This window comes from Tympanuchus pallidicinctus, unplaced genomic scaffold, assembly GCF_026119805.1.
Source record: "Tympanuchus pallidicinctus isolate F22 unplaced genomic scaffold, pur_lepc_1.0 scaffold3, whole genome shotgun sequence".
Lineage (NCBI taxonomy): Eukaryota > Metazoa > Chordata > Aves > Galliformes > Phasianidae > Tympanuchus > Tympanuchus pallidicinctus.
In genome coordinates, this window is record NW_026294747.1 from 59593277 (window position 1) to 59620812 (window position 27536).

General features: G+C 54.0%; 1 protein-coding gene and 1 long non-coding RNA gene across 6 annotated transcripts in view; one reads left to right on the top strand and one right to left on the bottom strand.

The window, feature by feature from the left end:
- DHX30 (DExH-box helicase 30) overlaps positions 1-19875 on the bottom strand; it is a 35674-nt gene extending 15799 nt beyond the window's left edge. The window contains exons 1-5 of one of the 5 annotated variants that reach the window (XM_052695039.1): positions 19803-19875; positions 15879-15930; positions 6925-7055; positions 2626-2736; positions 1019-1374 (exon numbers count right to left, since the gene is read on the bottom strand). In XM_052695039.1, coding sequence (XP_052550999.1) covers positions 1019-1374; positions 2626-2736; positions 6925-7055; positions 15879-15909 — 629 coding nt within the window. In that variant the 5' untranslated portion in view covers positions 15910-15930; positions 19803-19875. Of the gene's footprint in view, positions 1-1018; positions 1375-2625; positions 2737-6924; positions 7056-9031; positions 10710-11365; positions 11473-11589; positions 11813-15878; positions 15931-19584; positions 19665-19802 lie in introns of those variants that run through there. The other 4 variants (XM_052695040.1, XM_052695036.1, XM_052695037.1 and 1 more) reach the window with 4 other exon arrangements.
- LOC128086464 (uncharacterized) lies at positions 527-27388 on the top strand. The gene is made up of 3 exons (XR_008209374.1): positions 527-642; positions 24542-24717; positions 27303-27388. It is a non-coding gene; the product is annotated as an uncharacterized LOC128086464 (long non-coding RNA).
- The last annotated feature ends 148 nt before the right edge of the window (positions 27389-27536 follow it).

Sequence of the window (27536 nt, forward strand, 5' to 3'; positions counted from 1 at the left end):
GCTGAGTACAGGTAACCTCAGTCACCTGATCAGGCTGCTCTTACTACTAAAATCTGTCAATTACAGAACAATCACCCTGGGCAGCAATTAAAACATTACAGCAGTATTACGAACCAGACTGAATAAATAGCTTTTAACTGATTAAAACAAACAAAAAACCAACAAGGCAGGGTTAACTTATTTCTGCACCCAACAGCATTCCTCTAAACAACCACCACCACCAGGACCCTACTGATTTTTCTCTTGCTGACTACTTGAAATGTAAGATTTCAGCTCATAAAGTCAAGCGAGCACGGTGATGAAAAGGAGCAGACTTAGCACTGCCCCCAACATTTAGGGGATTGGAAAAGGATTCCTACCTGCACTGCTTCTGGAAATAGAAATCTCTTTAGGCCCAGGACACCAAAGATGGCACTTGGGCTTTCCATTGTGAAAACCATCAGGCACAAGGGTCAGGCTGCCTCACTCGCTCTCACATACAAAACAGCACCACAGTCAGTGCTGGGCCCACCTGCAGGGGGTCCCTTGAGGGGTCTGGAACACAGGGCTGATGAGGAGAGGCTGAAGGAGCTGGGAATGTTCAGCCTGGAGAAGAGGAGCTCAGGGGAGACCTCATTGCTCTCTATAACTGCCTGAAGGGAGGTTGCAGTGAGCTGGGGGTCGGCCTCTGCTCTCTGTCATCAGTGATAGGAGCAGGGGGAATGGCTTCAAGCTACGGCAGGGGAGATTCAGGCTGGACATGAGGAAGTATTACTTCTCAGAAAGGGTGGTCAGGCAGTGGAATGGATGCCCAGGGAGGTGGTGGAGTCACCGAGCCTGGGAGTGTTCAAGGAAAGGCTGGATGTTGTGTTGAGGGACATGGTTTAGTGGGAGCTATTGGGGATAGGTGAACGGTTGGACTGGATGAGCTTTGAGGTCTTTTCCAACCTTGGTGATTCTATGATTCTATGATCAGCCACAAAGGAAAAAAATCTGTCTACTTTACTGCCCTGCATCAGCAGCGCCCTGGCAGACTCACCTCGCATCTCTGCCAGGAGTTCGAGCGTCCTGATGCGCCATGGGTAAATAATCAGAGACATCGATGGCCTCTTCTTCCAGCTCTCCCTCCTCCAGTTCCCCTTCCTCCAGCTCCCCTTCCTCCAGCTCTTCTCTCCTCATGGCTTTGGGCATCCTGCCCTGCTCCATGGGCTGGATGGGGTCGTCGGGCTCCATACGCCGCCAGCAGGTCGACAGGTCGGCGAGGGAAGGGCCGGACTTGGAGCGCCATTTGCCCTCCGAGCACCACCTCTCATCGGGGCAGCCCAGCTGGTCAGCCAGCAGCCGGTACTTGGCAGCGTCAAACAGCTCATTCCTGGGCCCCAGCAAACCCCAGCCCTACCAGAGAGACACGACAGTTATGGAGCAGCGGCGAGGAGGCAGAAAGGTGACAGCAGGGACCTCTGGTGAAGGAGGGAAGGGCGGGAGCGGCTCCTTCGCATCACACAGAAAGGGAACTTTCACAACCTCAAAGCTTTCCTCCAGCCAGACTTAAGGAAGGACATTCGTACACCAAGCTGCCTCCCCAAAGCACAGTTGCCTGGAATTCTGTATCTCCTTAGAAAGGCTGGGCCAGGATCTATTGGTGTTTTACAATGTTTTAATGCATTCAGCACCTTCCTGTCAAGGTCTTACCAGACCACTACAATCCATTCCACCTTCAGCTCTCAGAGGACCTCTGTTAGATAAGGCTGTATCACTCTGTGCTGTAGGAGTGCCTAGGACAGCGAGAATTCACTTTGCTGCTGTACTCAGAAGCCATATTCAGATGCCTCTGCCCCAATTAACAGTGCCACGCTGCCCTCATTGATGACCATTCACTTAGAGCAGCACTGGGCCTATTTCTACAGCTAGGACTACACAAGGCCTCCCATCACCAGGTTTTCCTGTTGGTTTCAGCTCTAGCTGGCAAACCACACGGCTAAAACTTTGCATGCTTAATCCATGGTTCCAGGGTTAGCTGGTTTTTGCTGTTAGTTGGTTTTTATTGTTGTTCATTTTGGTTTTGTTTGCTTTCTAGTTCTAAAGTGAGAAGAGTTCAGTGATTCCCCACATTTACAAACAGCATACTGCAACTGTTTCCCTATGAAAACTTTCAGGGTTTTAAAGACAGCCAGAAACAGTGCTTTCACTGAGTGCAGAAGAGCAGGGCTAAAACAACCACATGTTCAGTGAAGGTGAACTGAATGGGCACCAACTGTGCTGCAGGTACAGCCAATCAGAGGAACAAGTTCTGCTAATCACAGGATTCAACAAACCAGCTGAAGAAACTGCTGGCTTTAAGGCTGCAATCCTTGAGATCTGAAGGCTCAGCTTGAAAACTAAACAGTTACTTCTAAATGCACGTTTCTTGGTCTACAAGCAAATTACAAGTTCTCCTGTTGTTGGAGCACCTGCAGCACCTCCTCCAGGCTCCTTAGCAGGAAGCACTGCTCCTACTCCTGGATGAGAGGGAAACTCCACACAGGCCAACTAAGAAGGTCAACAGGCAAAGACAGAGAAATTCAGAAGGGGTATCAGCAGAACAGGCAAGGCCTGCATGCTCAAAGGCTCGTTTCATCAAGTTATGGAGGAAGAACAAAAGCTCACCTTGAAGAGCTGGCACGCAGCAGCTGCCGCTTGTCTCTCAGCATCAATCTTCTTGGTCCCATAGCCTTCTACTTCCACATTCTTAGGCCACTTTATGTGCAAAGTGACTTTCTGAAATGCAAAGAACACCAGAAGCTGAACTCTGCCCTTTTAAAAAACCATCCCACATCCAGAACTCATTCCACTCCCAGCCCTGCTGATCTGTAGCTGAATTTCTCTAAAGCTCAAAGAGGATATGCCCAAGGAATTCTCTCCTGTTGCTGCAGCAAAGATGAAAGTTATGACCTTGTTGCTATCACGGAAACATGGTGGGATGACTCCCATAACTGGAACACCACCACTGAGGGCTCCTGGCTCTTTACAAGGGATGGGTGAGGTAGGAAGGCTGGGGGAGTTGCCCTCCACGTCCAGGAGTGGATAGACTGTGAGCAGCTCCCTCTGAGAAACAGGCAGGAACAGCTTGAGAGCCCATGGGTTAAAGTTAGGGATGGGACCAACAAAGGCCAGCTGGTGGCAGGCAGAATCTACAGGCCACCTGACCAAGAGGAGTCTGTTGGCAAGGCTTCCTTGCTTCAGATGTGTCGTGCTCACAGCTCTCGTCCTGATGGAGGGCCTTCAACCACCCAGAGATCTGTTGGAAAGACCACACAGCGAGCTGCAAGAGGTGCAGGAGGCTCCTGGAATCCCTTGATAACCTTCTGGTCCAGGTGTTGGACAGACCGACCAGAGGTGAAGCGCTGCTGGACCTGCTGCTCACCAGTGTGGATGAGATGATTAATTAAAGGCGTTAAGGTTGGAGGCAGCCTAGGGTGCAACGAGCACAGCCTGGTCGAGTTCGTGATCTCGAGGGATGTGGCACCAGGTCCTGAACTTTGGGAGTGTGAACTTTAAGCTGTTCAATGTTGGCCGAGATTCCCCAGGATGCTGTCTTTAAAAACAAAGATGTTGAGGAGAGCTGGCTGCTCTTCAAGGATGCCTTCCTGAGAGCACAAGAGCTCTCCATCCCTCTGAATGAGAAAGCGGGCAGAGGAGGCAGGAAACCAGTGTGGCTCAGTAAGGACTTGCTGGGCAGCTGAGGGCAAAGAAAGGGCAACAAGCTCTGCAAACAAGGCTGTGTCAGCTGGGAAGAACACAGGGATGGAGTCTGGACTTGCAGACGTGGGATCAGGAAAGCCAAGGCAGAACTTGGTGAGGGATGTGAAAAACAATAGGGAGACTTTCTACAGGTACATTGGGCAGAAGAGACAGGCCACAGTGAGTGTGCCTCCTTCGTAAATGCAAAAGGAGAACTGGCTGCAATGGATGGAGAGGAGGCTGAGGGACCCAATGGGTTCTTTGCCTCGGTCTTCACTGGCGGCCAGGATTCCAGTTCTTCTCATGTCCCTGAGCCCTGCATCCCTAAACCTCCAGGTGGGGACTGGGGCAGTAAATCCCCCCCACTGTGAGGACAGAGCAGGTCTGAGACTGCTTCACGAGACTCAATGTGCACAAGTCTACGGGCCAGGTGGCTGCAGCCCAGGGCTCCGAAGGAGCTGAGGTGGCTGCTGAGCTGCTCTCCATCATATCTGAAAAGTCATGGCTGTCAGGTGAGGTCCTGGGTGACTGCAGGAAGGGTCAGGTCACTGCCATGGACAAGAAAGGGAGCAAGGAGGACATGGGAACTACAGGATGGTGAGTCTCACCTCTGTGCCTGGGAAGATCGTGGAACAGATCCTCCTGGACGACATGCCTGATCACATGAGGAATGGGCGAGTGATCCGAGCCAGCCAGCACGGCTTCACCACAGGAAGGTCGTGCTTGACCAACCTGGGGGCCTTCTGTGATGGAGTGACAGCAACGGTGGACAAGGGGAAGGCAACCAATGTCATTTAGCCGGACCTGAGCGAGGCCTTGCACACGGTCCCCCACCACATCCTCATCTCCAAATGGGAGGGATGTGGATTTGAAGGGTGACCACTCAATGGATAAGAAACTGGTTGAAAGGCCACAGACAGAGGGTGGTCATCAATGGCTCTGTGTCCAGGTGGAGGCCGGTAACGAGCGGCGTCCCCCAGGGCTCTGTGTTGGGACCAGTGCTCTGTAATATCTTCATCACGACAGCGATGGCAGAATCGAGTGCAGCCTCAGCCATTTGCTGATGACAGCCTCAGCCATTTGCTGAGTGGCGCAGGCGATGCGGTGGAAGGAAGGGATGCCATGCAGAGGGACCTTGAGAGGCTGGAAAGGTGGGAACAGGTGAACCTGATGAGGTTCAACACAGCAAAGGGCAGAGTTTTGCTCTTGGGCCGGAGGAATCCCAGGCATCCATACAGAATGGAAGGAGCGGTGCTTGAGAGCAGCCCTGTGGAGAAGGACCTGGGGGTCCTGATGGATGAAAAGCTGAATGTGAGCCAGCAGTGTGCTCTTGTAGCTTGGAAGGCAAATGGTATCCTGGGCTGCATCAGCAGAGGGGTGGCAGCAGGGACAGGGAGGTGATTGTCCCTCTCTACTCTGCCCTCGTGTGTCCCCATCTGCAGCACTGTGTCCAGGTCTGGAGCCCCCAGGACAAGAAAGACAGGGAGCTGTTGGAGAGGGTCCAGAGGAGCCACAAAGATGCTCAGAGGGCTGCAGCACCTCCCTACAAAGACAGGCTGAGGGAGCTGGGCTTGTTCAGCATGGAGGAGAGAAGCTGCGGGGTGACCTCAGTGCAGCCTGCAGTGCCTGAAGGGAGCCTGCAGCCAGGAGGGGAGTCAGCTCTGTGCAAGGGGAGATGGCAGCAGGACGAGGGAAATGGTTTGGAGCTGAGGGAGGGCAGCTGGAGGTTGGATGTCAGGGGAAGTTGTGTGCTGTGAGAGCGGGGAGGGGCTGGAACAGCTGCCCAGAGAGGCTGTGATGCCCCGTCCATCCCTGGAGGTGTTGGAGGCCAGGTTGGATGGGGCCCTGGGCAGCCTGGGCTGCTGTGCAATGGGGAGGTTGGTGGCCCTGCATTGGTGGGGGGCTGGAGCTTCGTGATCCTTGGGGTCCTTTCCAACATGGGCCATTCTGTGATGCTGTTGAGGTGGTGTTCAGGTCTGCTGGAAAAGCCCCACCTACAAGGATCTGCTTCTCAACAGCCTCCACCCATCTGCCTGCCTGCAACCTGAATCTCATCTTACCCCAGGAAATTGCTGCATGTTTGCTGAGGGGCTCTGCATGAAGAGGCAGACCTGCTGAGGAAAGAGCTGCTGAAGGCCAACATACTCAGCACTCAAAAAGAAGTCTTGTCCTCTTCCAAACAAGACTTCCCCACTTTGCCTCGCTCATTCTGCCGTCTCTGCACTTTTTCAGCACAGGCACTGCATCGCACAACATACATTAGAAAACTGCAGTACTGCTTGAGGAAAAGCAGGCAATGCACCCACAGATAACAAAGCAACTCTGAAGTACCCATGGCAGGGGGCTGGCACTAGATGATCGCCCTGGTCCTTTTCAACCCAGGCCATTCTATGACTCTGTACCCATTTTGATGCATCGCCTAAAACAGAGATGCTCACAGAGGATGAGGTCACGAAAACCACCCGGGAAATTTTAAGATAGAACATTATTGCAAAATGTGACTCTATCCAAACTGAAATCCTGGAATGGATGTTCAACTTCAGCTGGAAAGGCCGCCCTGCTCTGCAGTGGGAGGGCTGGGGCTGTGTGGCAGAAGGAGCTGAGCCCTCAGGACAGCTGCTGCATTCACAGCACAGGCTGGGATGTGAGCCCTGCACCAAGGAGGGCTCCGATTCTTTGGCAAAACATCTGCCTGGAATTCCTCTCCTTCATTCAACAACAACAAACCCTGGGTTTCCCTTTGCCCTTAATTGTACGAGAAGCCTCCCTCCGTTGCAAGCAAATTCTCCTTTTCTGATTGCAATTAAACATTTTAGGCTTTCTTGGGCATTTTCTCTATTAGAACATAAAAACAACAAAATCCAGCCCTGCTAGGGTCTGAAACACAGCCCTTTGCTTTCTGTTTCTAAGGCGGTGGGTTACACAGCCCAACACACGTGAGGGCAGACCGTGCACCTTCCTGCTGAGAACAGCAAGGAAAGAATTCACCCTTCCACGTTCCAAAGGAGGACAGGATTTACATCTATGCACTACTAAACCATGTGAAAATAGAGAACAGGGAGGGAGAAAACCTTCAGTCTGAAAGATTATCCTCCAACTACCACATGGAATTAAAGCAGCGATGACATTTTCTCTATTAAAGGCTCACTTCCAGGTGTAGAAGCATTCCTGGCTCACTCTCCCTCCTGTGCACCACAGCTGCCATCCCCAGCACAGCAGGCTTACCTTTTTTCTGGGCCCGTTGGTATGGATGTACACCAGTTTGTCCCTTGCATGGGAAATGCCCAAGGCCCGTCCAATCACGCTGTTGAGCAAATTCTTGGGCTGCGGGAATTCCTTTAACAGGTCTCTGGAATCTGGAGGGCAAAAACCAACAGGAGATGTAAATGACTTCAATCCCCGTGCAGTCCTGTTCCAGGCGTGCTGCAACACCAGAGCACACATTTCTCTGAGCTCACAGACAGCCCAGCAGGCACAGCTATGCAGTGGTCCACATCCAACATCTCCAGGCATTGGGGAATGGTGCACAGCAGGATGATGCCTCCTGAGAGCCAGATACAAGGCAGCACTGCACATCCACAACACCCAACACTATTCTATCTGCAATGCTTTTCCTGGAACGCAGAGCTTTGCTGTTCCCCCTTCCAAAACAATAGTAATACTCCCTGCAGCACCCACACAGCCCGACTCCGTGACTCAGAGGTGCTAAGACCACCCCAAACTGCCATGGCATCGCTTCCCCATCCCCCCAAAACACACTGACAACAGGGAAACCAACATTCTGAATACACCTGATGGATCCTGAATGCAAATATCCCAGCACAGAACTCAAAGCCCAGCTCAGTGTGAGGAGCCAGCGCTGTTTCCTCGCTATGAAGGCAGAGGAGGCTCTGTGTGTCACTCTTTGATGTCCAAACCCAACCGAGCAGTAACTGGAGCAGACTCTGATGTCTGCATGCACCCCTGAAGCACACACGTCACCCTGGGGTTACAGCCGGGCTCTCAGCCCCACACACTGCACGTTAGATCCAGTCATCACACATGGAAGAGGTGAAATAACACACTGGGCCTTCCTGCTGCATCTCGAGTCCCTTCTGCTCCGAAGCTCTCGCTTAGCAGCTGGAAATGTGCTTTGTACAACACTGCTCACTGGTTCAGCTCCACACGTTGGTGGTTAAGCTGCAGCCCTGGTCTGCCAGAAAGCTCATCCAGAAGAGCAGAGCACAGTTATTGCTGGGTTCAGAATTAAAGCCATCGGCTGCACAGACCTGCAGAGCCCCAGTGGCAGCGCCAGAACCCACCAGCAGTTGTGGAGCACGCACTGAGCTCTGCCCTGTGAGGAGCAGGCTGAAGGATCACCAAGCAGAGCCAGCGCAGCGTCCCAGAGTCCAAGTTCCTGCACTGCCTGCTCCTTCTCACTGAGGGAGATGGGGACTGGCAGCAGAAGCACAGCGAGAGCAGCCCCCAAACAGTGTGCTACACAACCACCCCTCTGCTAGAGCAGGTGGAGCATCGAGCCAGGAAGGAGCAATGAGCCACACGTGGCTCCCACAGCTACCAGCTCGTCCTCCTGAGAACAGCGACCGCAGTCACTGTAACAAAGACACAGGGACTGCTTCCAGCAAGCACTGCACAGCTCTGTCATCCCCAGAGCAGCTGCACGGCACAAGAATACTGCAGGGAGCTGTGCAGCACCAGCGCTCACCGGGAAGCAGAGCAACACAGCACGGGGTTGTAGTGAAGGAGTTACCCTGCACCACAGCTTGGCAGGCTGCAGGTTAAGGTAGAACAAAAACAGTGCTCCTCACGTAACCCATCCCAACAATAACAAAACTGATCCGAGGGACACAAAAAGACCCATTACTGCTGACAGGTTTGACAGTTCTTCCTCCAAAGCGCACAAGAAGCAGCTGAATGGCAGGGAAATCGTTTCCAGAAGCCAAGAGGAGCAGGCAGTGCAGGAACTTGGGACTCCGTGGCACACGCTGGGACACCGTGCTGCCTCTGCTTGGTGCTACTTCAGCCTGCTCAGCAGCAGGCAGCGCTCAGGGCATGCACCAGGACTGCCACCTGCACTGCCACAGCAGCACACAGCAGCATCGAGCTGCCACTGCTCTCCATGGGTGACAATCACCACAGCATCACTGACAGCAAAGCCCTCAGGCTGCTGTTTCTCACTCGCAGGTGAATGCAGCAGCAGAGCAGATGTCCCTGCACCAAACCACCTCCTAAGTGCCACCTGGACAGCAGGAGCCAACACGCTAGCAGCCAATACCGGCAGCTGCACAGCAAACACAGAGCAGCACGCTGTCAGTGCACCTCACAGCATCACCTGCTGAGCAGTGACTGAAATCGCAGCCCTCCTCAATCCTGATTTCCATCCCTGGACACACGGAGGAAGGAGCAGCAGCACGATTCCCAAGCGCGCCATTCAATTCACTTAATAAATGGGAAATAAATAATAACCTCGAGCAGCAGCCTGTATTATTTGGCCTCTGGTTGCTTCCCCTTTCAAGAAGGATACCCCGAGGAATTGTGTGATACGGAACAGATGGAGGCAAGAGGGACATTGTTGGTAAATGCCCAAAAAACAACTCGTTGACTTAAGGATTGAACCAATCTCTCAGATTCTGAGGTGACTTCGCGGCAAGGACCAAATACTGAAGTCATCCTCATGCAAAGCACAGGATCCTTAAATAACAAAGCTCAGTTCTGGCTTGCAGATCAGACCCTGAATTGCCAACCCAGACACAATGTCTTCTCCCCAGCTGACAATGCCATATTCAGCAGCACCATCTGACACACCAACAGCACTCAGAGGTTTGATGGATTGCCCTCAGCCCATCCATAGCCTGAAATCAGAAGCTGAAAGGATCTTTCTTTGCACGAAGCCATGCCTCGCTCACAGCTTTTAAAGAAACAATTCCCAAACTGCAGCAGAGGATTTGCAGAACGTTTCCTCCCTGACAGATTGGATTTCTTGGCGCCTTCATCCACAAAGCTCATGGATCCCGACTGCTGAGAACGGATATTTGGGTAGGAGCTCCATTAAAAGGAGTGTAGCTTAATACTCCCAGAACAAAACAGAGCTGATTTGCAGCCCAGCTCCAAGCCAGAACCATACATGATGTCTTTAACCTCAGTTCCAAGCCCACAAATGCTACAAGTCTGCCTTGGATAACAGACAAATCCAAAGAAGCCAATTAACTGATTTCTGTTCCTCTAAGACAGAGAGCACTGGAGCCTAACCTGGCTGTGGAAGTCAATGGTAACTCCAAGTAACGCTGAAAGAAGAAAAAAAAGCAAACAACTCCTGTGTGTAATGTAAGCCTTCTGTTACCCTTAACAGACCTGACACAAAGACACCACCAGGTACATCAGGAGCACAAACAAAATGCCCTGTACTCTCACCCAGGCAAGACAGAGGAGCATTAAATCCATCTCAGCAGTTTCTACCTTCCCCCAAATTCTCCTCCCTGAAGAAGCAACAAACAAAGCATCCCTGGAGAAGCAACAAGGAGCAGCGAGGACAAACTGTTCAACACAGCACCCATCAGGATATTAAGATATTCATCTGGGTGAAGAATGCCCCCAGTACACCAACAGTCTACATGGAGAAGAAAGCTGTGTGGCCGTGGTAGCACTTCACAAGGAAGTGGACCAAGTGTCAGTACCTATCTAACAGCCATTTAAAGCTGGCCTCAGACTGCAGTTTATTTTTCCATACTGGCAATGCTATCCACAGCTAGTAACAACAGTAATCACGTGTGGATAGCCAGCAAGGTATCGACTTGTTGAAGGCACTTGCACTTCTAAGGTTTTTAAAATGAATTTTATCATCCCTGTACCTGTGTGGGTAGGACAGGTGCACAACAAGACCTTGGGGATGGTTCTATTCACTTATCTGACACAAAGCAACGTGGAGCTGCTGGAATTGGTGCAGAGGAGGCCATGCAGGAGATGGAGCATCTCTGCTATGGGGCCTGGCTGAGGGTGTTTAGCCTGGGGAGCCTTCCCTGCAGCCTGCTGCTACTTACAAACAGGAGGGAGGATGACTTCTTCCTTGCTCTGATAGTGACAGGACACGGAGGAACGGTTTTAAACTAAAACCATCCACAAAACCTTCCAGATAAAGCTCTGCACAGCTCCTGCAATCGGAACTACGAACCCAAAGAACTCAAAATCACAGAATCACACAGAATCACAGAACCACAGGGTAGGACCGAGCTCTGCAGATGCCCCCATCCAACCCCCCGCTAACAGAGGCTCCTCAGTGAGCCGCACAGGAAAGCATCACAGCACAGCATCACAGCACGTCCCCGCTTGGAAGGGACCCACAAGAACGACAGGGCACAGCTCCAGGCTGCACACAGCGCTGCCCAAACGCCGCAAAGAAAACTAGAAAATAACAAATAGATGCCGTGAGGGGAGGAAGGAAGGAAGTCCCGCACATGGAGGGAGGAAAAAAAGGACAAAAAAGCCTAGAAGCGGGAAAGCTTTCGGTCTAACCGAGCGGCCGCGCACGGGGCAGCCCGCACGGCCTCGGCCCGACGCCGCCCGCCAGCGGCCCCGGCACCGCCGCGCCGCCCGGCCCCTCCGCGCGACCTTGAGCCGCTCGGCCCGGCCCAACAAAGGGCCGCACGGCCGCCGCTCCGCCCGCCGCTACCTGCGCCGCCGCCCCCCGCCTGCTCGCCCGCTCCGCGCATCCCTGGGCTCCGTCCCGCGACGGCCGCGGCCTGGGCCGGCCGGGAGCGCGCACGGGAGGGCCGCGGGCGCGCGCGCGCCGCCTCCAACCGCCCTCCCCCTCCTCGGCCCCGGGCCGCCGCTCGCTCCTCCCTTCCGCTGTGTTCGGGGCCGGCCGCGGCCCCCCCGGCCGCCTCTCCTCCTCACCCTTCACCATGGCGCCGCGCTGCTCCTCGGCGCCCGGAGGAGGCGGCCGCTCCTCCTCGTCCTCCTGCCGGGCCTCCTCCTGGCCGTCGGGCTCCGCTAATCGGGCGCACAGCCCCCGCGCCCCGCGGTAGCAGCGGCCGAGGCGCAGCGGGCCGGCCGAGCCGCAGGCGGCCGCCGCTTGCAGCAGCAGTCCCAGCGCCGCCATCTTGAGGCCGCCCGGTGCCGGCTGCGGGCCGCTGGAAAAAGGGGGGGGGATAGAGCGCCGCCTTCCTGCTACGGCGCCCCCATGCGGAGAGCGGGCGTGGAGGACTCGGCGTGGAGGACCGAGAAACGGAGAGAAAGAAAGGAGAAAAGAGAAAAAAAAATGGGGGGGGGGAAGGGAAAAAGAGGCCGCGGCGTCGTGCGGCTGCGAGGGGCTCCGCCGCTGCCTCCTACAGCCACGCGGTGCCGATGGTTCGCCCCACGCACCGAAACCCGGCCCCAAATAACGACATTTTCATCCACAAATCTCCGGCAAAACCTCCCTGCTGTGCGCGCATCCAACAGATCGCAGCGCCTCCACGGCCAGCTCAGCCAGCCCGAGGGGATCACAGGGATCAGGGATGTTCCGCGATTCATTTGGGGCTTTTTGTGGAAAAACAGACACACACAACCCCGGGAGGTTCTGCACTACCAGTTGACCAATGGTTGACCATAAGCCAGCAGCGTGCCCTGGTAGCCAAGGAGGCCCCCGGCACCCTGCGATGCACTGCACAGAGCACAGCCAGCAGGGCAGGGAGCTGCTCCTCCCCTCTGCTCTGCCCTGGGGGCGCATCAGGAGCGCTGCAGTGCGGGGCCGCCCGGCTCCAGGAGATGGGAACTGCTGCACAGAGCCCAGCTGTGGGGTGGTGGGGCCTGGAGCACCTCCTGATGGGGCAGGATGAGAGCCTGGGCTGTGTGCATGGTGGAGAGAAGGCTGAGGGATCTGAGCACTGCTGAGGGGATCTGAGCAGTGCTGAGGGGATCTGAGCAGTGCTGAGGGGATCTGAGCAGGGCTGATGGGATCTGAGCAGGGCTGATGGGATCTGAGTGGGGCTGATGGGGATCTGAGCAGTGCTGATGGGGATCTGAGCAGGGCTGATGGGGATCTGAGCAGGGCTGATGGGATCTGAGCAGTGCTGATGAGATCTGAGCAGGGCTGATGGGATCTGAGCACTGCTGATGGGGATCTGAGCAGTGCTGAGGGGATCTGAGCAGGGCTGATGAGATCTGAGCAGGGCTGATGGGATCTGAGTGGGGCTGATGGGGATCTGAGCAGTGCTGATGGGGATCTGAGCAGGGCTGATGGGGATCTGAGCAGGGCTGATGGGATCTGAGCAGTGCTGATGAGATCTGAGCAGGGCTGATGGGATCTGAGCACTGCTGATGGGGATCTGAGCAGTGCTGATGGGGATCTGAGCAGGGCTGATGGGATCTGAGCAGGGCTGGTGGGATCTGAGTGGGGCTGATGGGGATCTGAGCAGTGCTGCCCAATGCCAGGACATGGGGCAGCAGGCACAGACTGGAACACAGAACATTCCATCTGAACCTGAGGAACAACTTGCCTTTGGGAGTGACAGAGCCCTGGCACAGAGCACAGGGAGGCGCTGGACTCTCCTAATCTGGAGATGTTCAGAACCCACTTGGATGCTTTCCTGTGCAATTTACTTCAGGAGGAGTTGGACTGGGGGATCTCCAGAGGTCACAGAATCACAGAACCATAGAACAGCCTGGGTTGCAAAGGAGCACGATGCTCATCCAGCTCCAACCCCTGCTGTGTGCAGGTCACCAACCAGCAGCCCAGGCTGCCCAGAGCCACATCCAGCCTGGCCTTGAATGCCTGCAGGGATGGGGCATCCACAGCCTCCTTGGGCAACCTGTGCCAGTGCCTCACCACCCTCTGGCTCAAAAACTTCCTCCTCACATCCAACCCAAACTTCCCCTGTCTCAGTTTCAAACCATTCCCCTTGTTCCATCACCACCCACCCTCACACACAGCCGTTCCCCTCCTGTTTATCTGCTCCCTTTGGGTACTGAAGGCCACCATGAGGTCTCCCTGCAGCCTTCTCTTCTCCAAGCTCAACAAGCCCAGTTCCCTCAACCTTTCCTCACAGCAGAGCTGCTCCAGCCCTCTGCTCATCCCTTCCAACCCCTACAGCTCTGTGCCACCAACACGACTCACTTACAGCTCCAGACAGCAATGCCACCCCCTTCCCTTCTCCTTCACTGCTCTCGGGCTCCTCACAAATGACCCAATGTCTCGGGCAGAAAGCTCTCAGCACAACAGTGCTGCCTGAAATCCAAACACTACAGGGAAATTGTAGTTTTTAAAACATCCCAATTCTTTCTATTTCAAATGATAACACAAACTGTATTATCCTGCTGCAGCACACACCTGTGACTACCATCACTGCGTGGGTCTGTACAGTACGTGGGTCTGTGAATACGTTGTGTGTGAACCAAACTGTTACAGGAGAGGCTGTTTAAACACCAAGAGGAGGGATTTCTTCTTTAAATCAGAGTGAGAAATCCCCAATAAGCCCCAAAAGGATAACATGGTTAGAGCTGTACTGAGCCCATATTCCATGAGAAGAGCTTCAAGGAGCAGAAAGCCATCACACAAAATCCTGCATAGGAAAACCTCTGGAAGGGCACACATGTATGGACATCTGAAATTGGTCTTAGAGCACCAAGTTTGCCTTTTCTGATATACATGCAGTGATTTGTCTGTGGATAGTTGTTCTTACTGAGCCAACCAAAAAGCAAAGGAACAGATCTGGAAGCAGCTCCAAAAAAAAAAACCAAGAACCCTATGGGAAGGAACCCATGGCTGGAGATGAAACCACAGTGATTAAAATCAAAACAAGCAGAGGACATTGAGAAATAAGGCACGTGCTGGGGGAAATCATGGAAACACACAGCTGGAGTGAAGGAGAAACAGGGGAGAGGCTGCTGGAAGGCAGCATGCTGGCACATGGGGTCAGACATCAGTAGGGCCGGAGGTTTGCCACTGCAAGTAATGCCACAGTCAGCTCATGGGCACACAAAAAATCAGCTAAGACTGGATTTATTCAAAAATTCCAGAAGTCAGACTGCGTAAATTCCATCCAAATATCTTGATATTAAACAGCACAAACGTGGCCACTCACAGCCGTGCTCCAGGAGCTGCATGGCTGAGCTGGCTGTGATGAGCAGAGCTCTGCAGGGCTGCAGTGCTGAGCAGGAGCTCACTGCCATACCTGCTCTAAAGCCTCCCAGAGCACAGGCATTGCAGCACGGGCCCAGCCCCAGTCTGGCCACGACAAACCAGCAGCCCTCACAGGAAGGCTCCTCGCATCTGAGGGATGGAAGGCAGTGATGCAGCACCAGACCGGCCATGCTGGAGTACTTCCACCATTCTGTGCTCTTTATTTTAAGGCCAAGTCACAGAAATTAAAAAAAAAGACACAAAAAAAGCTGCTGTGGACAGGAAGGATTCCTTAGGAAAAACTGAGATCTACACGAAGAGGTTGGCAAAGCAATGGCAGCAGGGAAAGAACATGAGATTATTTCAAGCATGCAAACACCCAGGAGAAAGCACCCACTGAGCTGGTACAAAAGGACAGAGCTACGTGTGGGATGATACAGGAGGCAAGAAAGCCCTTCCTCAGAGCTAACACTTCCCTGTTCAGCTGTACTCCTGCGAGCCTATGCTGCCAGTTATTGGGTGACACAGTGGGGCCTTCCTGAACTGTGGGCTCCCTGCTGCTCCCTGGCACTGGGTGCACTCACACACACAGCACTTACTGGGGTGCTGCACCAACCCACACACAGTTCAGCCACGGTGGCTGCGACAGCTGCTCACAAACTCCATGTAAAGCAGGCTGAAAGTTTGGGGCACTGCTCACAGAATGGAAAATGTGTGGCCAACAGAACATTTGGCTCTGTGCGTTACGTCCATCGCTCACAGCTCAGGTACAGCCACAGCCTCCAGATGGATGTGGCTCTGGGCAGCCTGGGCTGCTGGTTGGTGACCTGCACACAGCAGGGGATTGGAACTGGATGAGCATCGTGCTCCTTTGCAACCCAGGCCGTTCTGTGATTCTATGATATCTGCTTCCTTCTGGTCCCTGGCGCACTGAGAAGGAAGTCCGGCCATGGGACAAACCTACTTCCTCCCAGTAAAGGCCAGCACTGTTCCTTGGCAATGAATTTGCTTGAGGAAACTGCCAAAGCATTAAAATCCCTCCACAAATTCAAAACAAATAGCTGAAGGCTGTCTCAGTCCTTACCTTTAAGGGAATTCAGTGAGAACATCTCCATCACAGCGGAAAGCGTTGATTCCTAGGAGAGCAAGAGCAGCAAAAAGAAACACAGAGTTAGAATTCATGTTCCCTTTGAGAAGTTTAAAGCCTTCAGCACTCATGATGCCCTCAGCAAGCTCCACCTTGCTGCTCCTCACCTGCCTGCTCCCCCTGTGCCCCAGTGCTGTGCCCCCAGAGGAGGCACTCTGCTCTTTGGGCTCTGCTCTCCATCACGTCTGCACCAACCTCAGTCAGGACGCCACAGGGAGGGAGAGCACCACCATGATTCCTCCCTTACAGCAGAGCCAGCCAAGAATGACACGCATCCTTCTGTTAATTGCTGAAATTAGGTTCCACTTTCTATTTTGCTTTCTTATTCAAATTACTTAAGTAAGGCACAACGAAGCCAGCTGACTTGGTGTAAGAGTTCTTCATCCGAATGCCGGGATGCCTTCAGCATCGGGCCTCCCAGCCACCAGCTGCCTTTCCGAGCAGAGCTGCCACCCCAGCCCACACTGAGAGCCATTCCTGCACACACACCACCAACACCCCGAGCTGTTACTCTTTCCAACGATCTGCTTTTGCTTTCGGTGAAGCTAATGACAAAATTACTGTTTACTTCAGCCTGGGATGATGCCACGTTCAGAGGCGGCTCTGCGGACAGCACAGCTGCAGCTCCCTGCAGGCACACGAAGCACGGCGCCTTCACCTCCGCACTGCCTGCTTTCAAGGACTGAGTGCAACCAGCCTGTTGGGTTGTTTAATGAGGCCAAGAGCCGAATGGAATCCAGACTCATCCCAGCACAGCAGCACAAGTCTTGAAGCTGCTGGAGGAACAGCACAAGTATGATGTGCAGAGCTGCACAACGATCCCGGATCGAAGTGATGGAGGAACCTCAGTGCCTCCCACAGCTCCACGCATGAGCTGGGTGGACGGCGGCCCAAGGAGGCTGGAGTTGGTCAGCAGAGCAGGGCTCACCCACAGAGCACCGAGCGGTGGGAAAGGCAGCAAAAAATGCCCCAGCAACACAGGGGGGGAGCACGGCATCTCCGTCAGTAAAGTGGAAGAAAGTGGTCTTTTCTTGGAGCAAAACAACCTTGTGTCAACGGGCTTCCGAGGTGAGCAGCCGGGAGCCCCACTGACAAGCAGTAGATCTCTACTTGAGATGGAGCAGCCAAAGGGCAACTGGCAACGGCCTCAGGTCTGAGGGAGCTGGGGGCAGCCTGGGTGGGAGCTGGGACAGGTGGGGAGGAGAACAGAGGTGTGGAGAATAGATGCAATCCAGCAAAGGCCCAGAACAGAACCCAGGTCCAGCTGATAAGGTTTAATTTCATATGGAGGAGTTTGGGCACTTGAAGCCTGTGCACCCACATGGACACGGTCAGAGCAGAAAGGAGAATCAGTAACTACAGGATGAACCCCAGCAGCACCAGTGCTGGATTACCTGGGACCAGATCTGAGGGATCTGAACACAGGGGATCTCAAACATGGAATCATCAGTTTGAGCACAGCCAGCTGGAAATCTCAGCTTTTGGATGTTGCCAAAGGCCTCAATACCAAAGAGAGTCCTGTTATGGCAGCTGCTTCACCACGCACTGACCTGAAGGGGATGCATGAACATCACTGAAAGAGAAAGACTTCGGAAGGCTCAAATATATTCTGTTGGGCCCAAATGATGGGTGGGAGATGGGGTGTCCAAGGACAGGGGATTTACAAAGGTGGGGAATCACAGAACCACAGAATGGTTGAGCAGCAGGACGAGGGAAATGGTTTGGAGCTGAGGGAGGGCAGCTGGAGGTTGGATGTGAGGGGAAGTTGTGTGCTGTGAGAGCGGGGAGGGGCTGGAACAGCTGCCCAGAGAGGCTGTGATGCCCCGTCCATCCCTGGAGGTGTTGGAGGCCAGGTTGGATGGGGCCCTGGGCAGCCTGGGCTGCTGTGCAATGGGGAGGTTGGTGGCCCTGCATTGGTGGGGGTTGGAGCTTCGTGATCCTTGAGGTCCCTTCCAACCCAACCGTTCTGTGATTCTATGAGGGACCACTTGGGGTCACCCAGTCCAACCCCCAGCTTTAAGCAGGGTCACTCAGCACGCTGCCCAGCATCACATCCAGGCAGGGATCCCCAGAGGGACTCCACAACCTCTCTGGGCAACCTGATGGCGTGGGATGCCCGTGGACAAGGTGATGCTATATTTGGGATGAGAAATGACCACGCATGATGACTCTTTATGGCTCATACTTGGCAAAGTACTGGAATCCCAGAGGGCAAAAGAGATGCCAAGAAATTATTAGTAATAGACTTAATGCCCCTTCTGCAAGGCGAAGAACAAAGGTAAGGAATGCTGACAACTGAAACGCAGATAAAATCTCAAGGCCTGGCAATGAGGTCTTTGTTGGGTTTCTTTGATCCACGTGGAAATTGCTGCATGCACGTATAGGGAGAAACCAGGTCCACCCCCGTGAGCATCACAGAACTGCTGCTTATCCCAGAATAGGGAAGGCTCCAAAAGACCACTGAGATCATCCAGACCAACCTCAGCACATCGATGGGCTGCACCCACTGTGGGGTTCCAGCCATGCACAAAGGGGTCCATCCCAAAGTCTTTTGTCATGAGAACAAAGGCGAACGGTGCAGTCCTGCATACAGCAACTCCCAAGGGCCACCCGCAATGGGATCCATGACAGCAAAGCACTTTGACTTTCTGCTATGTGGGCTAATGGTGCCTGGCATCCTCACTACAAATCTTTACCAGCCCTACTCATCGCATCACTGAGGTCAGAGCACCAAGTCCAGCCATTACCCACCCACCCAGCCACCCCTGCCACATCAGCTCATAGAAAAGATCATAGATCTCCAGGATCCCCTCTGTGCCCCCACAACCCCGCGGTTCCCAACACTTCCAAGTGCCAGGCAGTGGCTGTGATGGTCACTCCCTGCTCCATGGCAGCAGCCCCGTGTGCCCCCACAGCCAGACCCCCCCAGACCACCCTGCCCCACACTGCACTGCCCTGCCTCATGCGGCTCCAAGGAGCGATGAAGCACAGCCTGGCCAGCCTGATGTGTGTTGGCAGGGACATGCATTGAGCATTCATTGGACATCCATTGGGCATCCAGGGGACATCCATTGGACATCCATTGAGCATTCACTGGACATCCATTGGACATCCATTGGGCATCCATTGGGCATCCATTGAGCATTCATTGGACATCCATGGGACATCCATTGGGCATCCATTGGACATCCATTGGGCATCCATGGGACATCCATTGAACATCCATGGGACATCCATTGAACATCCATTGGACATCCATGGGACATCCATTGGACATCCATTGAGCATCCATGGGACACCCATTGGGACATCCATGGGACATCCATTGAACATCCATTGAACATCCATTGGACATCCATTGAACATCCCGTACATTCCATGGTGGGAAACGGTGCCACACAGGGCTCAAACCGGGCCGTGGGCAGGGCGAGAGGCACAGTGGGACCGAGGGCAGCACGGAGCGAAGGACCGGCAATGCACGGCACGGCACAGCAACGCACGGCACGGCAATGCACGGCAATGCAATGCACGGCACGGCAACGCACGGCACGGCCCGCCGCCCCGGCGCTCCCGGCCCGGCCGCATCCATCCCGCATCCCGCGCACCCCCCGCCCAGCCCCGCCCTCCCCCGGCTCTCACCGACCCCGCATCCCCTCAGCGCTCCTCGGGCCTCGCCACCGCCCCCCCGGGCCCATCGCCTCGGCGCCGCCGCTCCCCGCCGCTCCCCGCCGCCCGCCCCCTCCTTCCCTTCCTCCCGCCGCCCTCCTTCGGGTCGCGGTTCTCCCCGTCCCCGCAGTCCCGCCCCGCGCGGCCCGAACCCCCGCGTTGGGAACGGCGCCGGCCCCGCTCCTCGCGACCGACCTCCTCACAACCAACTCTCTGGCGCCGGTCCGCCGCCGCTCGGTACTACAACTCCCAGGAGCCCCCGCGAGCCGCTTCCGGGGCGACGCCCGCACGCAGCGTCGGCCCTTCCGCCGCAGTACCCGGATGTGAAACCCCGCGCTCGCTTTCCCCGCCCGCCCTCACCTCCAACTTCGCCTCCTGTCCACGAGAGGGCGCCGGAGGGCGGCGGCGTGGGCGCGGGGCGGTATCCATGGCAACGGCGGCTGCCTGCGGCCTGCGGGGCCTGTGAGGCCCACAGGTTCTGTGAGGCCTGAGGGTTCACAGCATCACAGAACGGTTGGGTTGGAAGGGAGCTCAAGGCTCACGAAGCTCCAACCCCCCACCAATGCAGGGCCACCAACCTCCCCATTGCACAGCAGCCCAGGCTGCCCAGGGCCCCATCCAACCTGGCCTCCAACACCCCCAGGGATGGACGGGGCATCACAGCCTCTCTGGGCAGCTGTTCCAGCCCCTCCCCGCTCTCACAGCACACAACTTCCCCTCACATCCAACCTCCAGCTGCCCTCCCTCAGCTCCAAACCATTTCCCTCGTCCTGCTGCCATCTCCCCTTGCACACAGCTGACTCCCCTCCTGGCTGCAGGCTCCCTTCAGGCACTGCAGGCTGCACTGAGGTCACCCCGCAGCTTCTCTCCTCCATGCTGAACAAGCCCAGCTCCCTCAGCCTGTCTTTGCAGGGAGGTGCTGCAGCCTCTGAGCATCTTTGTGGCTCCTCTGGCCCCTCTCCAACAGCTCCCTGTCCTTCTTGCCCTGGGGGCCCCAGACCTGGATGCAGTGCTCAGGTTCCACAGGTTCTGTGGGTTCCCACCCCTCCATGCCCACAGCCTCTGCTCTCCAGTGCCACATCCACACAGGTCCTGATCACCTCCCTCTGGAGAAGGAACTGTTCCCACCACCCTTCCTGACCCCACCTCACCCAACCTGAGGCTGTCCCCTCGTCCTACTGCTGTTACCCCGCAGCATTGCCTTATTGCTGCACAAAGCTTTTCAGCACAATAAACTTGCCAGAGTACCAATCCCTTTGTTCTGTTACACTGCAATGACATTTGAAGTCATTCTTACTATTCAAAGAGTTTTAGTGAGTGAAAAGTTGAATGCATGATTTAAGCTTACAGAACTGCTGATTTCTTACCGTGGTCTTCAGGGCACTGCTGTCTTCATGTCACTTGTACACAGGTAAAAAGGTGATGGAAAGGGGAATGCCTGAAGGAAAGAGCATGAAGGTGGGATTTCCTCAGGGCTTATCTCTCACAGAACTGTAGGGGGAGGTGACCGGGACCTGGAAGTGGCCGCAGATGCTGAGGGAGCTCCAGCACTGCACCTTCCCCCAGAAGCTGCAACATGAAGTCCAGTTGTATTTGCAGACTGAAGGCAGAAGGGTGGGTGGGAAATCCCCATCCCTGAGCAGCGTTCACTGATAAGGGCAGTAAGGCAAAATGCTAAGTGAGGAACTGATGCCATTATGACAGGCTTCACTTTAAAGCCTGCATCACCATCCACCAGTCGTTCTATAAATGACCTCAAGTAAAGCAATGGGTTTCAGGAGGCTTAGAATGGAAAACTGCTCCATGCAGCGACTCTGTAGAGAACACGTCACACCGTCATGATCGTCTGATTACAGCCTTCTGCTTGCTTCTGCTTGCTTCCTTTGCAGTCAGAGGGTTTGGTGTGTTGGGATTGGACTTGGTGGCCTTTGTGCTCTTTTCCATCCTTTCTGGTCCCATGGTTCTATGGTTCTACTGATGACAATGTTTTTACTGATATTTTGTAGTCTTCTTTCTATGCAACTTGGGAGGTGCTGCGAGGTCTGACTGTAGGCAAGCTCCAAATGCAGTTTGGCGCTTCTTGTAACCGTGTAACGGGCACAAAACCACAGGGATGCTCTGATTTCTCCCTGTGATTTCCATTTTCACAATTAACTCTTTAGCTAATCATCTGGCTTTGTTCCGAAGAAACTGCTGCATACCCTGCCCAGCACAACCAAAGGCAGCCTCTCCCCTATGGCATGCTCACTACGTGCAACTGGCTGCTCAAGAGTAGCTGCGATGGGGGCTGGCTTTACTCCTTTTCCACACCAACGTTGGCAGCTTTGGTTTTTAATTATTTTTGTTAGTGCTTCGGTTGGGTTTATGTGAAACTAATTAGTGGGCTTGGATGGCAGCAGGGAAGGGGCCAGGTTAGCAGCATCAGAGCTGGATCAGGAGCGAGGACGGCCCCGCTGCCCACCCTGCAGTTGTGTCTCTGGCAAGTGGAGCTCCTCATAATGAAAAAACACTGCATTCAAGCTAACAAACAGTGCTTTCTGAGTTGGACAGCTGTTTGATTTTCAGGAAATGCAAGCAGTGAAGTCTTGTTGTAATTCTGGTGGAACCTTCTTTCCCATTTGCTTTTCTGTACGATCTTCTGTTACGGCCCAGATACCACAGCTCCCATTCAAGGAAATAAATGGGTGACAAGTGTTGGCATTTTGGATCTTTTCACATCTGACACCTTCACAGCCTGCTTGCATTGTGCTGAACTTCATGCTCGTGCAATCTGCATGTGGTTACAATGCCTTTTTGCTCTCCTTGCAGCTCTGAGGACAAAAGATGCAATGCTGTGTTGATGTCATTTCATAGAAGCTTGGTGTCAGACGAGCTGAGAGCATCTGCTGCTCTTTCTGCCACAATACCTGGAGGATATAGAGAAACACAGCAGTGTAGAAGAAAATGTTTTAATTCAAGCTTTCTTAGGCTGCTTCTATGCTGAAAGCTTAATGCAATTTATGGAAGGGCTGCGAGGGCTAATTTGGAAGGTTGCTGTAGGGGACCTGCTTGGAAGGTTGGGTGTCACTGCTGCAGTTTTTGAGCTCATCACTGTTTCTCTGAGGTCAGGAGCCTTTCTGCCTTTCTCTGTGGGATGCTGCCACAGCTGCTGCGGTGACGTGGAACCTTGAAGGCAAACTGCTCCAACTTCTCACAAGTGCAAACTCATTGCATGCAGCTTAGGGATGGCTTAAAGAAACTAGTGGGAAAACTGCCTGGAGAGGAGGCAGAGGAGCAAGCAAAGCCACCTGCTGAACAGAGCGTGCCTGAGGTGCTGCACTGCTTCCTAACAGGAAAGGCTGGGTGCTACTGGAGCCAGTGAACGTGAGCTAACAAGAGGTGCATTGGGGAAACGCAGCTTCTGAGGCAGGCGTTAGAACCCCTCACTGTGGTTATCAAGGCCAAACCAAAAGTAGTTTCAAAATTGTCGATTTTCAAACCAGATCCTCACCTTCCCACTGCAGCTGAGTCTGTCTGGCCCCAGGTCGTCGTTCCGAATGGAACAAGGGCCATTTCCTGAGCTCCCTGCTGTGAAGGAGGTCGCTCACGTCCCCTGCAGCACCTCTGGTGGCTCTGGTGCCGTGGATGATGGCATCAGAAAGGAGCCAGCGGTCGGGTGAGAAACGGCTTCTTAAAGCAAGGGCAAGGATGGTGGGGAAACCGGGCAGCCCGGCTGCTGAGGCAGTGTGGAGGGGGGGCCTCTGATGGAACCTGTGGGACGGGGCTGTCAGGGAGTGACACATCAGCTCTCTTCTTTAATATGAGCCTGCATGCTTTCATCTCTAATCTCCCCTAATGGCTCTCGTGATGAGACAGGAAGGGATTTGTGTCCTGGGAGCAGAAACGCTCCATGGGCTGAGCGCCGTGTCCTCCCTGGGCTTAATGAGAAACAGCCTAAGATCCCATCTCATCTCATCTCACTCTGTGAGGTAACCTTACAACCATTCCCCACTCAGTGTTAGGATGAGGCAGTCATAATTCCTTGGAAGTGGACTGTCTTATTAAGGACCTCAATGGGAAAAAGGGGCATTTTGCTCTTCTTTACCTCCTTAAATATTCCTTTTTCTCCTCCTTTTCCACTTTTGCCTTGTTTCTGGCACCCCTTTGTCATTTGTTATAGCAATAGTTGTTACAAACGGCACAATTTTCCTCCGAACATCATCAGCCTGAACTTATTTGAGCAGCAAGGATGCCATCCCCACAGCTGCAGCCGTGCCCTGTCTGAGCTGCATCTGCTCCCGTGTCGCTTCCAGGTTGGTTCCAGAAGTTCCCATCCAGAGAAAACCCAGAGCTTCTGTGAGAGCAACGCGATGGTTTCATCTCCTGTTCCACTCCTGGAGGTGATTCTTGGCTGTGTTCATTAAAATCAGAGCTCTCAAGCTGCGGCCGCATCTGGCCCTACACAAAAGCAGAGAATCTCCCCTCTGCTGCAGAGGAACCTCGGAGTGTTTCTGCAGTGTGGTTGCAGCCCCAGTTCTGATCTGCTCTTTGTTCCTCAGCTGTCGCAGCACTGATGTGCACCGAGTCCTGAGCTTCTGTGACAGAAGGCACAGTGCTGGCAGCAGGTGGCCAAGTGGCAGCACATGGTCCAGGTGGCCAAGAGAGCCAGCGGCATCCTGGCCTGCATTAGAAACAGCGTGGCCAGCAGGAGCAGGGAGGTGAGCATCCCCCTCTACTCAGCACTGGTGAGGCCGCACCTCGAGTGCTGTGTTCAGTTTTGGGCTCCTCACTGCAAGAAAGACATTGAGGCCTGGAGTGTGTGCAGAGAAGGGCAGCGAAATGGTGAGGGGTCTGGAGCACAAATATGAGGAGCGGCTGAGGGAGCTGGGATTGTTCAGTGTGAGAAGAGGAGCTCAGGGCAGAGCTCACTGCACTGTGCAACCTCCTGAAGGGAGGCTGTGGTGCAAAAGGGTCTGGCCTCTTCTCCCAGGCAAATAGTAGGAGCCGAGGAAACGGCCAGAAGTTGTACCAGAGGAGGTTTGGGTTGGACATGAGGAGGAACTTTTTCTCTCAGTGGTCAGGCACTGCAATGGCTGCACAGGGAGGTGGTGGAGTCGCCGTCCCTGCTGGTGTTCAAGAGGAGCCTGGATGAGGAGCTGCAAGATATGGTTTAGTGCTTGTGGTACTGATAGGAATGGGAGGGGGGTTGGACTGGATGATCTTGCAGGTCGTTTCCAACCTTGTGATTCTGTGATTCTGTGATTCAGCAGAGGCTTAACACGAATTCCATGGACTGGGAAAGAAGTGTCTTGAACCAAGAACGGAAGATTAAGCTTAAAAACATTTCTTCAGTCGGATCCTCATTCCTTTCCAGGCAGGTTGCTGCCTGCGCTGAGAGGCTCTGAAGTCTGCAAACAATTGCTGATGGCAGAAGCGTACAGGAGAGCTGCAGATCTCCACCTGCGCCGTTTGCGTGACTCACTTTTTCTGACTAGCAGGCATTTGAAATACTTCTTGTAGCTGTATTTGACTCGTGGCAGGAAGATCGTTTGAATGCGAGCTTTTAATCGTTATCATTTCAGCTCAAATGCCAAATGTTTGGTGTTTGTGAGGAGCAAATGCCCAGCAGCCATCCTGCAGACAGCAGTGCTCTGTCTGACCGCGGTGTGAAGGTGCTGCTCGGGACCAGCAGCGCTCAGAGCTGTGACAAGGCTGTGATTTCTTTCCACTTGAATTTATACAGAGGGAAGAAGTAATTTCTGCTTAGCTGTGCAGAACTGCATCCTGTGTTGGTTTGTGATAGCCAAAATAATGAGAGAATCACAGAAGGCCTGCAGTTGGAGAAGCCCTCTGAGGTCCCCAGGTTCAGCCCCACGCAGCCCCGTCGTTCTCACTCTCTGTGTCCCACATCTGCATGGTTCTGAGCACCTCCTGGGATGGTGACCCTGCACAGCCTATTCCAATACCTCGGTACCCTTGCTGAGAATTATTTTCCCTAATATCCAGCTGAACCTCCTTTGGCACGACTTGAGGCCATCACCACTCGTCCTTTGTGCTGCCAAGGCTTTAGCTTTCTGTTCTACGATCGAGAACGTCTCTGCACGCTACCATTTCTTTAGCACAGTTCATGGCGTATTTTCTTTGTAGAAATAAAGGTGGGAGGGCAAAGCTTTTGAGTCAGCCCTGTGCCAGTAAAGCTGTTTGCTTTACGCGTTGAGAGCTGCGACATCGAGTTCATGAAGACTGTGGTCAGAGCTTCCTTGGGAGCAGCACTTCCTCCACCCGTCCAGGTTATTGGAAGAGGATTCCAGCATGGTTTGAGTTGGAAGGGATCTCTAAAGGCCCCTGGTCCAAATCCCTGCAGCGCACAGGGATGCCCACAGCTCCACCAGTGCTCCCAGATGCCCACAGGCGGGATGGGCTCCACACCTCTGTGCAGCGCCTCAGCACCCTGAGCGTGTGAACTGCCTCCTCACATCCACAGGAATCTCCCCTCTTTTGGATTGAAGCCTTCTCCCCTTGTCCCACCCCACAGACCCCACTTCAGAGTCAGTCCCTTCCTTCTCACAGCCCACTGCTCCTTGCGGGGCTCAGTTTCCAGTGCAGCACAGCAGCAGGGTGCCAGCATTTGGATTTCAAGCCTTGATGCCTGCTGGAAAGTGTGCACTGCAAGCACACGGCTCGTCAGATCTCCATATCTTGTGCAAACAGGTTTTATGAAGCCACTTTTTGAAGTTTCACTTTAGGAAGCGTTGTGGGAGGTTGGGTGGATGCTCATCTGTTGAATGGAATATTTGCTTCTATCTGGCTAGAATTTCCTGAGTTAGTCATTTTGGTTTTGCTGCAAAGGTCTCTGGAAGGATTTGAGTTGCTCCCTTCAATGGGCTTCTAAACCTTTGAAATGTCACGTTCAGTTTGGAAATAATTTGAATGTTTACCTCACAGCACAAACTGCAAAGCTCGCTTCCATAGACTTTGGCAGTATGTAAGGGCTTTTGCCTGGCTTGAGTGGTTTTCTTCCTCTTTCTACTTCTCTGCAAGAAAAGCCATCTTAAATTATTCTCCTTATTGCCAGTGCCTGTATTGTCCCAGAATAAACGCAGTTTCCTTTTGCATCTGCTGTCCTGAGTCAGGTGTGTTGGGTCTCCCCTCTGGTAAATCATGGAATTGAGTTGGAAGGGGCCTCACTGGGCTGCGATGTGCATCAGTGCATCAGTGTGCAGCGTGTCAGCGTGCTGTGAGAGAGCAGCGCCGCCTCAGCTCTGCTCCCTGCACAGCCTGTGAGCTCTCACGTGCAGACCTTCGTCTCCGCTGGTTCTTGGCTGGGCTCAGTTGGTTTTGGGCCCCTCACTACAAGAAAGACATTGAGGCTCTGGAGCGTGTGCAGAGAAGGGCAACGAAATGGTGAGGGGAGTGGAGCACAGGGCTGATGAGGAGCGGCTGAGGGAGCTGGGATTGTTCAGTGTGAGAAGAGGAGCTCAGGGCAGAGCTCACTGCACTGTACAACTGCATGAAGGGAGGCTGTGGTGCAAAAGGGTCTGGCCTCTTCTCCCAGGCAAATAGTAGGAGCCGAGGAAATGGCCACAAGTTGTACCAGAGGAGGTTTGGGTTGGACATGAGGAGGAACTTTTTCTCTCAGTGGTCAGGCACTGCAATGGCTGCACAGGGAGGTGGTGGAGTCGCCGTCCCTGGTGGTGTTCAAGGCGCCTGGATGAGGAGCTATGAGAGATGGTTTAGTGCTTGTGGCACTGATAGGAATGGGAGGGGGGTTGGACTGGATGATCTTGCAGGTCGTTTCCAACCTTGTGATTCTGTGATTCTGTGTGGGTAACCAAACATTCCTGTGCTTTGTGTCTGTGCTGAGAGGTGCTCATCAGCACTGCACGGCTTTGGTTTTCTTCCAGAGCTGTGGGAAGGAGCAGGGTGCTGAGGAACCCTCCGCAGTGGAGA